Here is a 16,911-nt window from a genome sequence, read left to right on the forward strand (position 1 = left end):
CTGTTTGAAATACAGTTGAGATTTCTGCTTGTGTTTTGTTGACACATTTCTGTCTGTAACTGTTTTTCTGAGTGCATCGCCATGTTGTGGTTTTTCATTTGCTTCACTTCCTACAACAAAGTGCTACATTTTAGATTTCTCAGAGAGGTTGTAGCTATTTCACTGAGATGTCTGAGCCATGTTTATATAAAATGTTTTTATCAGGCTGGATTCTGTTGGTATTTCATATGAATACTTTTTATAAGCTTCTTGCTACATTATTACAAGCTGGGCAAATATGTGGCAGGTATTACTGCTAGTATGGTCACAATGAGCTGTGTTTTATAGAATGGTTTTTTTAATATGAAGTATAAACTTTAAAATAACAAAGGTTTAAGTCTAGACAGAAGCTTTATTAAATATGAGCAACTACCACAATAAGGAGTTGCACAACAAAAGAAGTAGGGCAGGAAATTCTCAGTGAAGTGGATATAATTCACGTGCAGGAAGATGTATTTAAGCAATTCAGTCTTAGAAAAAAGAGGAAGCAAAAGCAGAAATGTATCACTGGCCTTGCATTGTAGTCAGCTGCCGCACATGTTCATTTGTAGGCTGGTATGGAGAGGGTACAACTGTAGTCATCTTATTGGAGATTCACATGATTGTGAAAAAATGGTTGAGTATTGTATATTGTCTCAAAAGTACCGTAGAATACTACAGCAACGTTTTCAGGGCCTCCCCACCAGGACAAAAGTGAGATCTTTGCCCCTTTTTGCCTGGTCAGTGAGTCTGAGCAGTGCTCTTCCCCTCAGACTGGCAGCCAGGAGCTGTCACTGATCCAGCTCTGGGCACCTGCAGAGCTCTCAGCCTGACTGCCAGAGCTTTCCCAAAAGGTTTTGCACATCTACAGAGCCTGTTCTTTACCTTGTAGGAGTTACCCAGGGAACTGTATGAAAGGTAAATTGAGGCCGACTGTGCTGTGCTCTGATTTTGTGTTTAACACACACTGTAACATAACTGCCTCAAAAATGAATGCCAGGCTGGTACCAAGTCTGCATTCTGGCCACAGGTTTTCTGCGCCCCTTTCCCTCCTTGCTTGCTTAACATCACTGCGATCTTTAGGCTTTTGTCTAGCTTTATGCAGAACTTCAGAGCAACATGACAATATCTAGCCATGCAGAACACCCTGGCAGGTCACAAGGAGATTGTGAAGAAGACACAGCATGGCTTTTGAAGGACTTTCCTGGCCAAGACAGGAATTGAAGAGAGGCACTTCATTGCTAGACTCTGTGGGCTGGACGTTGTCTCTCATTCCTCTGTGGAGTGCTGAAGTAGGGAAGAGAGAGCAGGATAACAAGTGTTTAAGCTATTGATACAATGGAGAAAGGTAAGTGGCAAAATTCCATTCAAGCAAACAAAAAAGACTATATGGACAGGGGTGGAAAACATCTTAAGTGAGGAAAGACAATTTTCTGAGAGTAAAGTGCTGGAAAGGTGCAACTGAATCAGTAACAGAGATTTTTCCTCTTTCTGGGTAGACAGTAGTTGGCAGGAACTGTGGAAAAGACCCTTAGTTACTTATCAGTCTGAGGATGTCTCAAATCATCAGTACCATCTAGGTGTGATAAGTCTAGTGTGGAGTAAGGGGCCGTTCAGAGCAGACTGGAAAGGGAGAAGGTGCTGAGACCCTACTGCAGCCCAGGGTGCAGCTCCAAATGTCCTCTACTGGAAGGTGAATATACAGAAAGGAGAAAGGGGAGCAAGATGAGAAAATGCAGACCATAAAAGGGCTGTGGTCATTCAGTAAGCTAAGTCTATATATAAGAATGTGAATACCAGATAAACAGAGAAGTCAAATATTACATTGAACAATATTAAACTAAAGAATATTACTACATGAAGAAACAGGTATTAACTGTTTATCTATTTTTCAAGTTGTAGATTAAAATTTCTTCATCCCCAGCAAAGAGGAGCCGGACAGAGCCTTTCTGCCGGGCAGAGTGGGGTGAGATCGCTCGTGGGCCCCCGGCCAGCGCTGGGTGTGAATGGCGTGTGTGAGGGCTTGGCTGTGACGCCAGGAGCTCAAACCCATGGTCTGCACCGTCCCTCTCCACTCTGGTATTGCTAAGAAGGAAATGATGCACAAGGGATTTTCAGGCTGTTGTTGGTATGTTAGTTAGTTGACTGGACATAGCTATACATTAATTCAGTTTGCTGGGCAACCTGGCGTCTTACACCCACGTCGCTTTTACACTCCTGACAAAAGTTGCTTAGAAATAGCCTGTGTCCCCATTGCATTCCCGGGCTGCCAGTGCTGTGCATTACAAGAATTGATGATTTTTTTTGGCCGCCAGCCACATCTGGATGAAATCTCTCCGTTTTACTTTCGTCCTCACAGTGAGCAGCAGGAATCACAAACGATCGCGGCCAGCCCCGAAATGTGTCGCTGAAAACCCAGAGGAGAAGCAAGCGCCTTCCAGCGTTTGTTCCACGCTGCGGCTGAGGCACCGGCGGCTCTCGGCCGTGAGGGGAGGGCGCGCCCGGGGCGGCCCCGCGGAACTACAACTCCCAGCAGCCCCCGCGGCGCCGGGCGGCTCGCGGCCTGCATGGCGCCTGCTGCTGAGGGCACAGGGCTTTCCCGAGGGCTCCGAAACGTTCGGTCGTCTTTGGCAAAGAAATGCGTGTTTTATACAGGGCTAGATCCATTCTACTCCGCATAATGCCACCTTATTGAGAGGGGCTTCCCTCAGTGTGAAACCACACAGGTCCTGTGTTATTTCCTCACTCAGCTTCCCCAAAGCATGTGTTTAACCATGTTTTTTACCCAGGGCATTGGAATAAGGAAAGTTCAAAGGCCTTTATTTAGCTCTGGGGAGCTGAAATTCAGTGCCCCCTTCACAGCTAACAGAGTGCTACGCTCTCCTTTGCCACATGCACTGTGCATTTTGTCTTCTACTCTTCTATTGCCAGGGACAAAACAAAAGGACAGCTTTGCAGTAGGAAACTGGCATTTTCCAATACCCAGAAAAAAGGGTCCATGGTGTCCAATACCTGCACTGACCTTTCTGTGTTTGCCCTCATGCGACAGCAGAATTTCAGACACACACAGGACAAACCCCTCGGCATGGATCTACCAACCCTGGTCTCACTTAGTTCCCTGCAGGGCTGGGAAACTTTCTTTCTTGGCCAGAACTGGGATGCAAATAGTCAAACAAAAGGCTAATTCACTTTTCTGTTTTATCTCCCTCCAGACATAATTTCATTATAATTAAATTACCTTACCCCAAAGAATGAAAATACAAACCACAGATCATATTCCACACTGAATTTTTCCACAACCCATTTTCTTAAAATTCCTCTTTGCTGTTCAAAGTCCTCTAGAAGGAATGCATGCACTGTGTGAGCCTAACTTTGAATACTCAAAGGATTAACTGAAGAACATGATGAAAGGGAGAGTGTGAGTAAAATAGCTCATTTATATTTGTATCCTCAAATGTCAGTTCATTACCAAAGTTAGAAACCAGCTGATGCAGAAAACTCATTATGGCTTCATTTAGAATGTTTATTTCTTTAGAGATAGAGAAGAATTGCCTTGCTTGGCTCACTTGTCCAACACAAATATGCCAGATTTTACAGTACACTTTGGGATGGGAAGTAAAGAATGCATAGTACACTTAATGCTCTATTTATTTTGTTTATCTGCATTTATTTAAATCCCAAAGCAGTGAGGACTGTTACTGGCCTCTGTTCTCTGTTGATACTCGAGTGCCACTACTTGCAAAGCTCCTGCAAGCTCTGGTTATTTATCTGACAGCACATAAGCAAGACAAAATGAAGTGGTTTGGGAGGTCGTGTCTACAGTCCTTTGCCCAAAAGTCCACTTTTCTGGTGATTTTAGTGCTTGTAACTGTGTCCAGTTAGCAGTTAGGTGACCTGGATCTCCATGCAGCCAGGCTGCATTAAACTTTGCCTGGGAGTGAAATGGATGCAGAGTTCCTGGGACAGCCCCATGTGCCCACTCTGGTGGCCAAGCAGCCTCTGTCTGTCCATGCCAGCTGGGCACTTGTGTCAGAGCCCTGTGGAAATCACGGCAGTAGGTTCTGTGCAAATCCCCAGGTAATTTGTAATGTCCCCTTGCCTTGCAGCAAACAGCAGGAGTGTAACTTGAGTGGTTTGACTGAGGAGGAAATTTTTCAAGTAAACCATCCTACAAATTTGAAGTAACCCGGCCTGTTAAGGATAATAAAAAGGTCACAGCATCTCAGTAGTGGCTGGGATACAGCCCTAAATGCAAAGCCTGTGTGGGGGGAATGCAGGGTGTTTTGACTTGCTTGATTTCCCTTGCACTGACAGTGCATGTAGGTAATGCTTACATGGCATTAGAAAACATCAGCAATCAAGGAAATACTGAAGAGATTGAAAAAATAGTGTAAAAATATATTTTTTAAAAAAGGCTGTTGCCAGAAAAACTTGACAACTTTTGTTTAAACTCTGTGGGTGAGATTTTACTGCCAGTGGGACACTTAGTAATTTGTAAGCTCTTTGAGTTGACTCTTTCTGTATAGTCAATCCCGTGGGTATGGTCTCCTTGTGAAATGAAGTCTGGAGCTTAGACAAGCACGCTCTGCAGACTCAGTGCCTCCATGTCCTCTCTTCTGCGGGCGGTGGGACCGTGAGGGTGACTCGGCTCTGCTGTCCTCGGTCACTCCTCTTTCCCATCACCCCGAGCCTGCAGTTGCACGAGTTCCACAGAAAGCCAAGTGACTGCTACTCGCCTACGTGTTGACGAACTCATTCTAGGAATGAATTTTTGTAACTATCAATTTTCCAACATCTGGCGGTTCCTACTTCCTCCCTTCTATAAAATTTTCTCGGCTTGGTACTGCGCCCTTCAACAACTAGGGATGTGTTACCTTTCCGTTACCTGCCACACCGCGCTTGTTAGGAGCAGCAGAAATGTCCACAAGGAGGCCCCAAGAACCTCAAGTGATGAACCGAGCCCGAGTGCTGCTCTCCGGCCGTGTGCCGCGGCAGGTCCGCTCCCCGCCGCCCATAGCGGCCCCGGCGCTGCCCGGCTGCCCAGCAGGTAAGCGCTGCTGGGGAAAGCCGCTGGGCGGAGGCGCCGCTCCGTGCCCAGCCCGACGGCCGCGCCGGGCGCCCCCCGGGCCGGGCGGGGCCGGGGTGCGGCGGGGGTCCCGCGGCGCGGCGCCTTTAACGCGGCGGCCATGACGCGGGCGGGCCGTGTGTGGCGGGCGCGTCACGGGGCCGGGCGGGGCCGCTCCCGGTGTCACTCGGAGCCGCCGCGGAGCGCCCGCTGCCGCCGGGGGGCGGGGGCCGCGGGCTCCGCCGCTCCGCAGCAGCCGGTAGCCATGCGCTGGTTTAGTTGCTCGTAGGTAGGTTTTTCTGCCTTGCTACCCCCGCCCCCAGTCAGAACTGACAATGTGGTGCACTGCGAGCGGGCTCGGGGGTGCCCGTGCGATGCTGAACGCGTGTCCCAGCCCCGGCGCGGCCGCGGGGAGCGGAGCCCCGGCAGCCCCCGCCGGCCGGGCCCGTGGGCTCCGCGGGAGGTGCCCGCCCCGAGCCCGGCGGCTCCGGGCCGTGCGCGGCCGCGGCGCGGGGCGTTCCGCAGGTAGGCTGGTGCGGGTGTCGTCTGCAGTCACCTCAGGTGAACCGAGAAGTGATTTCAGGGAATGCGTGCAGTTGTTTGGTCAGCGGTGCAGGAAGAAGCATATTTTCGATTAGTTTGTTACTGTTTTCTTGATGCTTTACATGCTTCTACATGTATAATAAAGGGTCTTCTTCTTTATTTCCCCCCCTCCCAGCAGTATTAATTGCTATTTTCTATTTTTGGAAAGTTTTAGCTGAAGAGCATGATTTCCCTATTCTGTACTTCCCAGAGCTTTGAGACATTTCACTGGCATCCATTAATGCTACAGCAAGAACATCCTGAGTCCTTGGTCCGTTCTCTGGTGCTCTCTGAAATAGAAATGGCTTGCTTGAGAGCAGAAAGGAAAGGCTTGGGTTATTTCTGCATGTTCCGTGGAGTGATGGAAAAAGCTATATGGTGCAAGTACTCCAGCGTGCTGCAAGGAAGGAAATGAACTGGATTTACTCCTGTGTCCTTCATGTGCTCCTTTCCTCTTTGGAGTTCAGTGTAGCATACCTATAGAAGAAGGTGCTCTAGTGCAGCAAGAGGGGTGTTACGGATAACATACTGATTTAGGCCTCAGGAGTTTGGGGCTCAATTATACCAGCTTTATGTGTGTAATGGGCATAAGTGACATGCTCATCTGTATCCAAGTCCACATTTGTAAAACAAGGCTATGGAAATCCAAACCTTTCTGAAGATCTTCCATCTGTTTGGATCCTCTGTATAACAGGATGACTGAAGGCCTATTAAACTCTTTTGATACACAGCTATATATTGCAGGTCAATCTCCACCTATTTGAATACATACAGTTTGATTAGAACTTTAACACTTTTGAAAAGGATTAAACGCAATATTCCCTTCCTTGATTTTCAGGCAAGAATTATTTGAAGCACAGGTCGACATTTTTTAATCGTTTGTTAGCTACTATCAGCTTTGCCAGGCTTCCAAGGAAATCAGTCTTTGACACCACTGTTGCTTCCAAGTGGAAACATGCGTGTGTCCCTGTAGAATGCTTGTTTCTGTTACATTACGATGCTCTGGTCATACTACCAGTAATTAAACACAGCCTTTTTTTTCCCTCCCTGTTGATCAGTTGCTGAAGTAAAACTTCTATCCTCCCCATGCTAACTGTTGACATGGAAAACAAGGAAAATGGCTCTCTGGATGTCAAAAAGTAAGTGTTCCTTTTACATAAACAGCACATGGATTTTGAATGTAGTTTTCCTTTGAATTAATGTGGTTGGCAGTAGTGGCCGTCTCTATCTTTGCTCATTTCAAACCCTCCCTGTTCTTAATTACTTCTATTGTATTTCAGCTTTGAAGTAGAGGAGTCCAGGGCACTGAGCTGATTTAAGTGTTACATGGTAAGATGGTATAGCAATGAAGAGATGTAGAAGCTAGTAACTTAAGTTAGGGGTATGTTTTTTCTTTTCCTCTCAACCAGAGACTAAAGCAAGTGGTAGCGCTGTAGCCAATATTGTGCCTCTGTTCACCTGTCTCTTAGTGGCTTTTGCTGAACCGCTGCCTAACGAGGGAAGCGTCCTGTGTGTGGAAATTACCTCTCTGTGCCTGTCTCTGCTGACAGCCCACCTGTCTAGGGCTGAGAAGTAGTAGCAGCATATCACTTAGGTGTCAGTTCCCTTCTGAAACAGATACTTTAAGCTGTTCGTTGAAGAAGCCTGAAGTTGCTGGAGTTTTATTTCAGACCTAGAGTGGAAATAAGGCAGAGACATGGTGTGTACTGCTCTGCAGCTTTGTTTTGTGTGGTGGGCTACAGGCTAAGGCATAGGAACTTTTTTGTAAGCATTTACTTCAGGTGAGAAATTCTTTTATTAGGACTAGCAATTCCGAATGACGTTATGATCTGAGAAGTGAAGTTCTGTGTGGAAAAACCTGGCCTTGCCTCTTTTAGGGTTACATAAGCCGTGGTGAGTGAGATATACACATATGTATATATATTAAAGGGAGAAAAAGACCATAAGGAAAAGTAGTAGAGTAAGCTCTTAGTCTGTTCTATCAAACTGCAACACTTTGTGCAGCTGCACCTCATTATTCTCTTTCAGATCTCTTTTACATAAACCATCCAAGAAAACATGACAATGTGTAGGCTACCAGGCACTAGAGTAAGGTAAATAATAATGGTCACTTCAGGCTACTGATAAAACACCTGAATATGAAAAGCATCAAAAGATCTGATGGCAGCCATTAAAGTCAGAATTCTCCCTCTTCACTTGTAACACTGGCTACACCACACCAACATAAAGAGCATTTTCCCATTCAGTGACTATGAATAATTATTGTGTGTCCCTCAGAAACCACCTTCCCTTTGACTGTCTGGTTTCTACAATGAGCCCTTTGGGATGGGAGGAGAAAGGAGGCAGTCAAAGCAGGGACTGTTTATGTTTGATCATTTTCCCAGAGGCTTGGGTGATGAAGACTCAACTACTGATTGCTAAGGTGGCTTTTTAGAGTGGATGGACATTGTGTTAAAACTCTGGGGCTGTGGTTTCTAGGTGAATGTATGTAGTATGTATGTGGGCATATCTACAAAGGAAGTATTTGACACTTTCTTGAAGTGTTTATAAATAGCTTGGATAAAATCTGTTCTCGGCTATATCCTTTCAGACCTTGCTGCTTCTGCCACATGATGGCAATAAAGGCACGGGACAGTAGTGAAAAACAGACATACCTAATTCTTATTCGTTGTCAGTGCATGTAGTACTTCGTTTCAAAGCCTAAAATGCCGGTCCCTGTAAGATTTTGAAGCATCCAGGATGTCAGGCACAAGCCAGTGTATGGCTAAGCCGTGGATGTTATATATTCCCTTTTATTGACTGAAGAATAGAGCCATGTCAGCAGCAGTGTGAGGAGACTAACGAAGTCTACAAGCCAAATGAGCATCTGTGTGGGTAGATGGGTTAAAATCCAGACAGCCTCCAGTAGTCTGCCACGTGCCTTCCAGTCTTCTGCAGCTGTAGCTGTGGAAATTGACTCCACTTGAGGTCCAGCATGATGCTATTCCTTGAGGCAGGAATTTGCAATTATTTCCTGTGATTAATTAATGAGTGAGATAGAACCCCTGAAGTTGTTGCAGTTGAGCCCTGGATGGGGCTGGACCTGGACCAAGCTGTAGTTCCCTAGTGATGAAAGCAGAGCTACAAGAAAAATTAAAGCACCTGGGCTGAGATAAAAAATTGTGGAAAGGAGGGGTTTGGGCCATAAATAATTTAAAATTAAAGGGTTTGGAGAAGTAAGAAAATTCAGATAGGTGATATTTTTACAAACTGAACCTTTTATTTGCTGCTTAGAAAGGGTTAAATTCAGTTTGGGTTTTTTTTTAACTGAGTGGTTGGCATTTTGTTTATTTATTTTTTAGCAGAAAATGAGTAATTGAAAGTGACAGTCTGTGTCTTAAGGAAAATGCAAAGATTTAAATATAATTCCTCAAATGCTGCTTTTATAAATACATGTAGATTTTGTGTGGCAGTTTTCACATTTTACTTCTTAAACCTCAGAATGTGCTCAGCACCAAAAAATCTTGGTTGAAAGGCATTCTTTGATTTAAAAAAAATACACAGGAAAAAAGTGCAGCTCTGGTAAGGCCAGAAAGTCTCATTTTCAGTTTTGCTGAGTGTTGCTTTCTAAGTAATCACAATCAGTGAAGCAATTCATGAAGAAAATCATTATGTGATGAACAAAAGAAAGAAACTCCATTTCTTATTGCTTGGAGATCTGTGATAATGAAAGAAACTGCTTTTAGAAGGCCAGTGTAACACAGGTTGTGGATGATCCCTGTGGCCAGATTTTGTTGCCATATTGGCAGACACATTTCAAGAGTTTTGGGAGATGCAAAAATATTGTTTTCATGAGTCCTCCTTCCCAGGACTCAGATAGTTGTAGAAATAAGAATGTTGTAGAAACAGCAATGGGGGATACTATGTATAGATTCTATTTTGCTGCTTTGAAAAATATATTTGCTCAGTTACTTTGCTGAAAAACATACAAGTCCAGGCAAGGCAGAGGTGGTGACAGTTGGAAAAGAAAAAAATTGAAGGACAGAACAAAAATATTGTCAGGTGAATATAATCTGTGTTTCTTTTCCAGCTGGTGCTGTTGAAATCTAAGTCCTGCCTCTAAGCTTTTGACCAGAAAATGGTCAGAATTCTGACACCTGTCCTGATCTGTACATTTTCAATATTGCTTCATTAGCATAATGGTTAAGCAAGTATAACGATGGAAAATATTTGGCATGAATTTCAGGACTTCTGATTGAAGAAACATGTTAAAGAAGCTCTTTGGTATCTTGCCCTTCATCCTCATAAATTGCAGCAGAAAAGGCAGTCAAGCTCACTATGTATCTTTTTTTAACTGAAAATTTTCAGATACACCAAGATTATCTTTGTGATAGGGTGATTACAGTTTGAGGAAAAGAAATTCAGGATAAGGATAGTAATATAAATGTTTTTTTGGTTTTGCTACTGTGGAAACCAATTGCCTGAGGTTAATCACAGAAGGAATTAATTGTGATTGTGTTTAACAGATGCTTTCTCAGATGCACAGCTATTTAAAAAGTCCATAGATTTGTCCAAAGATGAGTCTGATAACAGTTTTGGGAAATTTTCTGTATTGAGAATTAGTGCAATCATTTGGTGCCTCTTTTTTGTTTCGTATGAGGAGTTCTCTTTGTTTGTAATTTATTTGTTGTTGTATTGCAAGGTAAGAATGGCTACCAGTAATTTCTACCCATGTTATAAGAACAGTCTCATCTGTGTAAAAAATAATCCGCATATAATTCTTTAACTACTTGGTAGCTGAAAGCAAACTGCAGGTTTGAAAGGCAGGAATTTGGTACCCCAGTTGCTTCAGTTTTCATTCTCCAGCAGCAAAGACAGCACACTTGTAGGAAGACTCTAACTACTTAGCTTTGGTTGATGTGAAAATTCATGTGCTTTCTTCTTTTCTGAAAAGTGTCTCAGCTTTCCCCAGCATCAGGTCTTTGGAATGTAAAAGAACAGGAGTGACTGTTCTGTGTTGGGGTGGGGGAGATGTATCAAAGAACACTTTTCCTGGAGAAACAGGGAAGGAGGGGATGTATATGAGGCATGCACAAAGGAGCAACAGATGTTCTGCACACCTTTAGTGATTACTTGTCTGCATTTGCACTTTGCAGTTCAGTAGAGAATGGGAGACCTGTGGATCCTGCTGACTGGGCTGTTACCGATGTTGTGAATTATTTCAGAACAGCTGGATTTGAAGAACAAGCCAATGCTTTTCAGGAACAGGTAAATCTGTAGCAAACACCTTTTGACTGCCGCCAGTTCACATTGCACATTTTTGCTGTGGGCCTGGTTATATACTGTAAAATGGGAGACAAAAATCCCACTTTAATGGTGAGATTTTAGTCTGTTATTGGGTGACAATGCATGCATGGGACTGTGATCTCTGAGTGATGATATTGTTCTGCAAGCTGTGGATAATGAGTTGGAGTTTGTTTAAGATAGGATTCAGAAAGGTGAGAAATCGAAACAAATTTTCTGGCTTGAACTCATTCTCCCTATACAACCCACTCAATTTCACGGTCTTGTTATTTAAAATGTGAATTTGAAATGTGCATTCCCTTCTTTCTTAGTGTATAGTGTAATTACACTCATGAGTATTTATAAAACTTGGGGCTTCTAAGCAACAATGTGAGTTTGAAGGCATAGGGTGAAAAAGGAGCTGCTGTGTTGCATTGAACTTGGCAGTACAAGTGAATATGGAAAGGACAAGTTGGCACTAAGTTGGCAGAGGAGCAATGCATTTGTAAGACTCAGTCTGAGAAAAAGGTTGTGTCTTTGTTTCTGGGCCTTGTAACTGCTGATATTAATGGAAGGCTTATTTTGGTGGATTAGATCAGCAAGGGGCTTAACAGTCAGTGGCCCATTGTAACTCACCTGCCAGCAGCTGGTAAAGATCTGTTAGTGGGGCAGAATTTGGAAGCTTACTTGGCCTATAGCCCACCTCTTCATAGAGAAGTAACTTACATCACATTGGCAGTTCAGCACCTCCCCTGATAAGTCTGTAGGCTGATCAGGAAATTAGTCACCCACATTTGTAGTTAGTTATCAAAATAGATGGCTCGACTTTCCAAGGTGCTGAACTGGTGCAAGTTATTGGCAGCTTTGCAGGGAGATTGTACATTGCACATGAAATAACATCACGGTTGGTCAGGTTAATGTTGCTGACCTTCAGCATCATGTCTGTGAAATCCCCTCTGACTGTAACTGATGCATATAACAAAGTATCTAAATTTAGTTCTTTGTTCTTGAGGGTGAAAAGCCTGCTGTTGGATGATTCTCTGGAAGGTTACAGAGAGGGGTTCTTTCTGCAGCTGCTACTCAATTTTCAGAATTTGAAAATGAGTGAACAAGCCGAAAAGGAAAAGGTTTGAGTGTGGCCATTCCTTAATACCAGCATCCATGTCACAACAGCTCTGGAAAAGTGGCTTTAAAAAGCTACATAGGCAAATTAATTGTGGCTTCTGGGAGTCTTCCTTGTACTGACAGATATCTCTGACTTCCATCGAATATCTTAACCTCTTTGCCCCACAGCTGGCTTGTCAAAAATACTTCAGTAATTACTACTGACCTTGCAGCAGAAAGGTGAGGCTAATTTATGAGTTATGGGAAATCAGTTTGCAACAGCCTTATAAAAAGCATAGGAGTATAAAGGTTTTGTTAGTATTCTGCAACAAGGATAAGTGGTTTCAGTAAGGTAACTGAGGACTCTGCTAGGACAGCCATGTGCAAAAATGTGGCTGTGATTCCACCTTATGCCAAAACCTTGGAGAGAGAAGCTGACAGCTGCCACCAGGATATGGCCAGGAGCTGAGGGATGAATAATCACAGCAGAAGTCACTGCCACTTCCTTCTCCCTTCTTTCCATTAGCAGCATGAGGAGCAGCAAGTGCCTGGTTCTACATGCCAGATTTGCCAGCCTATTTCCTTTCTGCACCAGGAACAGCCCCATAAACAATCCTGTCCCTAACTTCTTATCAGCGGTGCTGTTCAGTTTCTTCTACACTATTTGCTACCACTAACTTTAACTGTATTCTTACAGTATTTTTTGTCAGGATCTCCCAGGTATGGCAGTGCAGACAGGTTCATTTTGAATCCTTAGCCATTCTCTATCTGTAGAGCACCAGGCATGCAGCTGCAGTTCTGGCCATTTCTATTTTCCTCTGTCGTTTGCAGTTTCCTAGGCCCCAGAAACCTAGTTTCAGTTGATCTACTGACCTGAATATGTACTAGAAGAGGAATGAGATTGTAAGCAGTAAAGGAAAGTATTCAGTTACACCTACAACACTGGGAAATTGTTTTCCACTGAACTGCTTCAGTAGGGATAGCACAATGGTTTCTTTACAAAATATCCTTAGCCCAGAGTGTAATCGTGGCATCTATTATTACACTGAGCTTCAACACAGCAGTAACTGAGTCCACAGTTTCTTTTGATGAACCTGAATACATCTGGACTCACCTAAAACAAGTGGCTCAAAAAAAATCTTTAAAACCTGAATTTTTCTTACAATATGTTAAGGAAAATTAGAAGACGTTTTAAGGGCTGCAGAATGTTTTATTAAAACTCTGTTGTAAGTGCTGGTAAGAATTGATGCTTGTATGATGATTATCTGTTATTCCTTCTTGGAATTCCACTGATGTCAGTAGATCAAAAGAGCTCACTGATGAAAACAGATTCAACTGAAGGATGTTGCCTAATAACAATAATCCGTAACAACAGCAAGCAAATCAGACAAGCTAAGAAGCCGGGGACACAGGATACCTGAAGAGGGAGGAATAGCAGTTGCAGGATGAGGGTGTGAACACCTTCAGAGAAATACAACCTGCAAATTTGTGGCTGAGCTTTCTGTAGGACCCCTGGAAGCACGGGGGACTGTGGCTCACTCCAAGGCTGAAGCTGTTCACAAGGTCTCAAGATGTGCTCATGCTCTGACCTTTGTTGTAGCCCATGTGGCTTCTTGACCATTATGTTGTGGTGGCCAAATCTGCCCAGGTAACACAGTGCTGGTTTGATGGCCTCACTGAAATGCCTTACCAGAAGGGAAACTGGGATTTGACGTCAGCTGGTGCCCACTGCTGCTTTCTGGCAGAGCCATGGTATGGAGGAGCACATGAGTGTGCTGGCTGCTGTGCTCTTGTGTTGGCTTGCTGTGAAACTTTGCCCTTCTCAGTCACTTAGAGCAGAAGGGGTGGTGGGAGGACTTGAAGCTTAACCAGTCCCCTGGTTATTTGTTGAAGACAATGTGATACTGGTGTTGAAGTCATCCTGGCACAGTGGGGAATTACTGTTAGCTTGAGTTGTGCAGAGAAGTCTCTCTGCAGATAACATTAAAAAGATGTACTGAGAGCTAGCATTGAAATTGCATCCTGAAAAAAATCCAGAAAATAGAGGAGTAGCAGAGAAGAAATCAGAGAAGTGACCAGACCATACAAAATCTTACCTAGTGCAAAAAAAAGAGTGCGACAATTCTGCAGAAGCAGGTTAATGTGGAAAACTTAAAGGAAGTTAAAGAGGTAAAGCTTACAATTCACACAAAGATATAAAATGCTCGAACTCTGAATATGTAATCACTCATTCCTACACAGATGTGTTTAAAGAATCAGTTTTCTACTCAAACGTCTTAGTCTTAGTAGTTACCAGCATTTCTAGAAAACACAGGGAACCCTGTGGAAGAAGGGAAAGGAATAGATGCTTTTTTCCTATTCTTGGAGTTTCTCCTATTCCAGGTACTGGATTTACTCCATTTGGATCCTACCAAGCTGGAGGCTGTTCTTCCTCCATAGCATCGTTGAACAGCAGCAGAAAAGGCAACTTCAGATCGGTCATAGCAATGAGCAAAACACTCACTGGTGTCAAAATTCCCACAGAAAGAATTGTGACGAATGGAAAAGAGAGGATAGAAACTGGTTTTAACCATTAACATTCTCAACAGTAATTGGAAAGAGGCACCTGCTATAATTGGGTAAAAAGTTATTGGAAACTTTTTTTCTTTTAGAATTACTGTTACTCTGTGGTCCCCTGAGGGATTAGTAGTTGTATACATCTTGGGGATATTTTTTAAAAATGGCACTTTCATCTGATCTTTGACTATGTTGTGGTTTGTCCATATATTTTGTATTTATAAACTTTATCAAATTTTAAGAGAGATCAGTCTTGACAAATTCCTGCTGAACTCTAATAGAAGTCTTCTTTTCATGTTGCATTGTAATCAAGAATGGGATCTCTGATATTTCCAAGATTATAGAAGGGAAAGACGGCAGTGGAGAGATATGGATTCTTTCTCTTCCATTTTTACTTTAAAAATTATTTAGAGGGCATTTTCAAGCATATGTCAAGGTTTTGAGATGGGAAAAAATCTAAAGCCAACAGGATTTCTAACCTAAACAGGTCAGAAAGTCATGGTCTGAGAGGAAAAAAAAAGCCCACTGTGATTTACAGGAGGTGTTTTAAGCAGGAAAGTGTAGGGATTGTTGTGACCTAAGCTGGCAAATTGCTACTTTTCTTGTCTTCCCTTGAAAGTAGAGGAAGAGAAGTTCCCTCAGAGTGTCAATCTCCAGTTAGGCCCTTCCAAAATTTCTGATTGCAAGAGTCTTTTCCTTTTTTTCCCCCACAGGATGCATGGGAATGTTGGCCTTTTAAAGAAGGCACCTGAAGTTATTAGCAGATATTCATTAGTTTAAACTTGCATATTGCTGTCAATAGTAATTCTTCTGAAATGCACTTCATAAGCTGCATTCTTAAGAGTATCCTTCCCTTAATGGCTGATAATTAGGCATTCTTCACTTGTACCTATTAATTAGAAAAAGGTTTACAAGGAGGGAATTTTGAAATTAGGCTCCTTTGGATTTTGTGCTTGACTGTATAGTATTTCTGCCTTAGTCAGCACAGGTGAGCACTTGAAAAGCAGACAGCAAGCGGAATTTAGCAGCTGTGAACATGGTGTCAGGAAAATCAAGGCTACTATTTTTCTCACTGATCCTCTATAGTAGTATTCCATTTGTTGCATGACTGTTCTCATCTGTTAGATTTGTATATTTGTCTTTATCAACTCTTTAATTCTTCTTATAGGAGATTGATGGCAAATCATTACTGTTGATGACAAGAAATGATGTACTGACTGGACTTTCATTAAAACTGGGGCCTGCGCTGAAAATCTATGAATATCACGTAAAACCTCTACAGACACAACATCTAAAGAACAACTCTTTATAGCTAATTGTCTAATTGGGGTCATGCTGTGCCTCAAAGGAAAAATAAGCAATTTGGTTTCATGTGTTGGAACTTTGTAAAGAGAGAATATATCTATTAAGAGTTTAAACCAAATTAGAATATATATCCTATTGGATAGAGCTGGCAATATACTATATACTGAGTCTGAACTGAGGGAGGTGTTGTGTATTTTTTACATAGAACATAATGATTTTCTCTTTTAGGAAGTGTCAATGAGCATGTTGAGATAGCTACATCACTGTATCCAGAACAAAAGGGAGGTATGTCATTCTCATTTTTGAGCCAGACATGTTCTTGATTTCATTAAGATACCAAAAAATTAAACAAAAACAACCCCAAAGTTTACATGCATCTTTAGAGAGAGGAACCAATTAAAGTAGGTTTTGGTTTACACTAAAGACTTACTAAAATTATTACTACTTTTAATTTCAGGATGGGACTGACACTTGCCAAGTCACCCTTTTTTGCAGAGGGTCCTATTTTGACCTTATTAAGGTTTACTTGTGGTATGCTGCAATGTTTAAAGCTGTACATAGAACTAACATAACTCCTTCTATAGCAGAAGGTGTTGCTAACAGGTGAAACTGGGTTGTGTATTTTTTGCTGTCCTTTAATTTTTCAGCTTTTCACCTGTTTTTAATAGTAGTCCTATGTAAAATATAGTTGGTTTTTAAAGGTTTGTGTTGCTTTGCAAACAAAAAAGCTTCATTTTATTCCTTTTTTAATTTATGATTGTTTTCTAACATTATGCAGAAATTTGTAAAAAGTAAAATTCTGCACATTTTTAATATTGTCTGTCTTTGGTGTTGTAATGATTGATTTTTTTTAATGCTTTACTTAACACTTTGAATACTTGTTTTAAGAACTGAAAGAAACTGTCTTGTCACCATACATCTCTGTTAAAAGAGAGTCATGTTCAATCTGTTTGTACTGGTTCCCTATTTGATAGGTTGCTTGCTATATCCCAATAAAGCATTGCTTATGTTTGGATTCA

General features: G+C 42.5%; 2 protein-coding genes across 9 annotated transcripts in view; both read left to right on the forward strand.

Moving 5' to 3' along the window:
• The first annotated feature begins 5,282 nt into the window (after window positions 1-5,282).
• SAMD13 (sterile alpha motif domain containing 13) lies at window positions 5,283-16,910 on the forward strand. 2 transcript variants are annotated; one of them, XR_006163023.1, is made up of 5 exons: window positions 5,289-5,372; window positions 6,724-6,804; window positions 10,801-10,912; window positions 15,756-16,177; window positions 16,350-16,910. XR_006163023.1 is itself a non-coding variant. In XM_033066899.2 (4 exons), exons 2-4 carry the CDS (start codon window positions 6,752-6,754, stop codon window positions 15,897-15,899), a joined length of 309 nt encoding a protein of 102 aa, XP_032922790.1. In that variant the 5' UTR covers window positions 5,283-5,372; window positions 6,724-6,751; the 3' UTR covers window positions 15,900-16,910. The 2 variants fall into 2 exon arrangements, 1 of the variants encoding a protein (XP_032922790.1); XM_033066899.2 differs by having other exon boundaries at window positions 5,283-5,372; window positions 15,756-16,910.
• DNASE2B (deoxyribonuclease 2 beta) overlaps window positions 10,825-16,911 on the forward strand; it is a 32,851-nt gene continuing 26,764 nt past the window's right edge. For 3 of the 7 annotated variants that reach the window (XM_033066891.2, XM_033066892.2, XM_033066893.2), the window contains exons 1-2: window positions 10,825-10,912; window positions 16,121-16,177. The gene's annotated coding sequence lies outside the window, so the exon portion shown is untranslated. The remainder of the gene's footprint in view (window positions 10,913-16,120; window positions 16,178-16,911) is intronic. The other 4 variants (XM_033066894.2, XM_033066895.2, XM_033066896.2 and 1 more) reach the window with 2 other exon arrangements.

The sequence above is a fragment of the Catharus ustulatus genome, chromosome 9 (genome assembly GCF_009819885.2).
Source record: "Catharus ustulatus isolate bCatUst1 chromosome 9, bCatUst1.pri.v2, whole genome shotgun sequence".
Classification (NCBI taxonomy): Eukaryota; Metazoa; Chordata; class Aves; order Passeriformes; family Turdidae; genus Catharus; species Catharus ustulatus.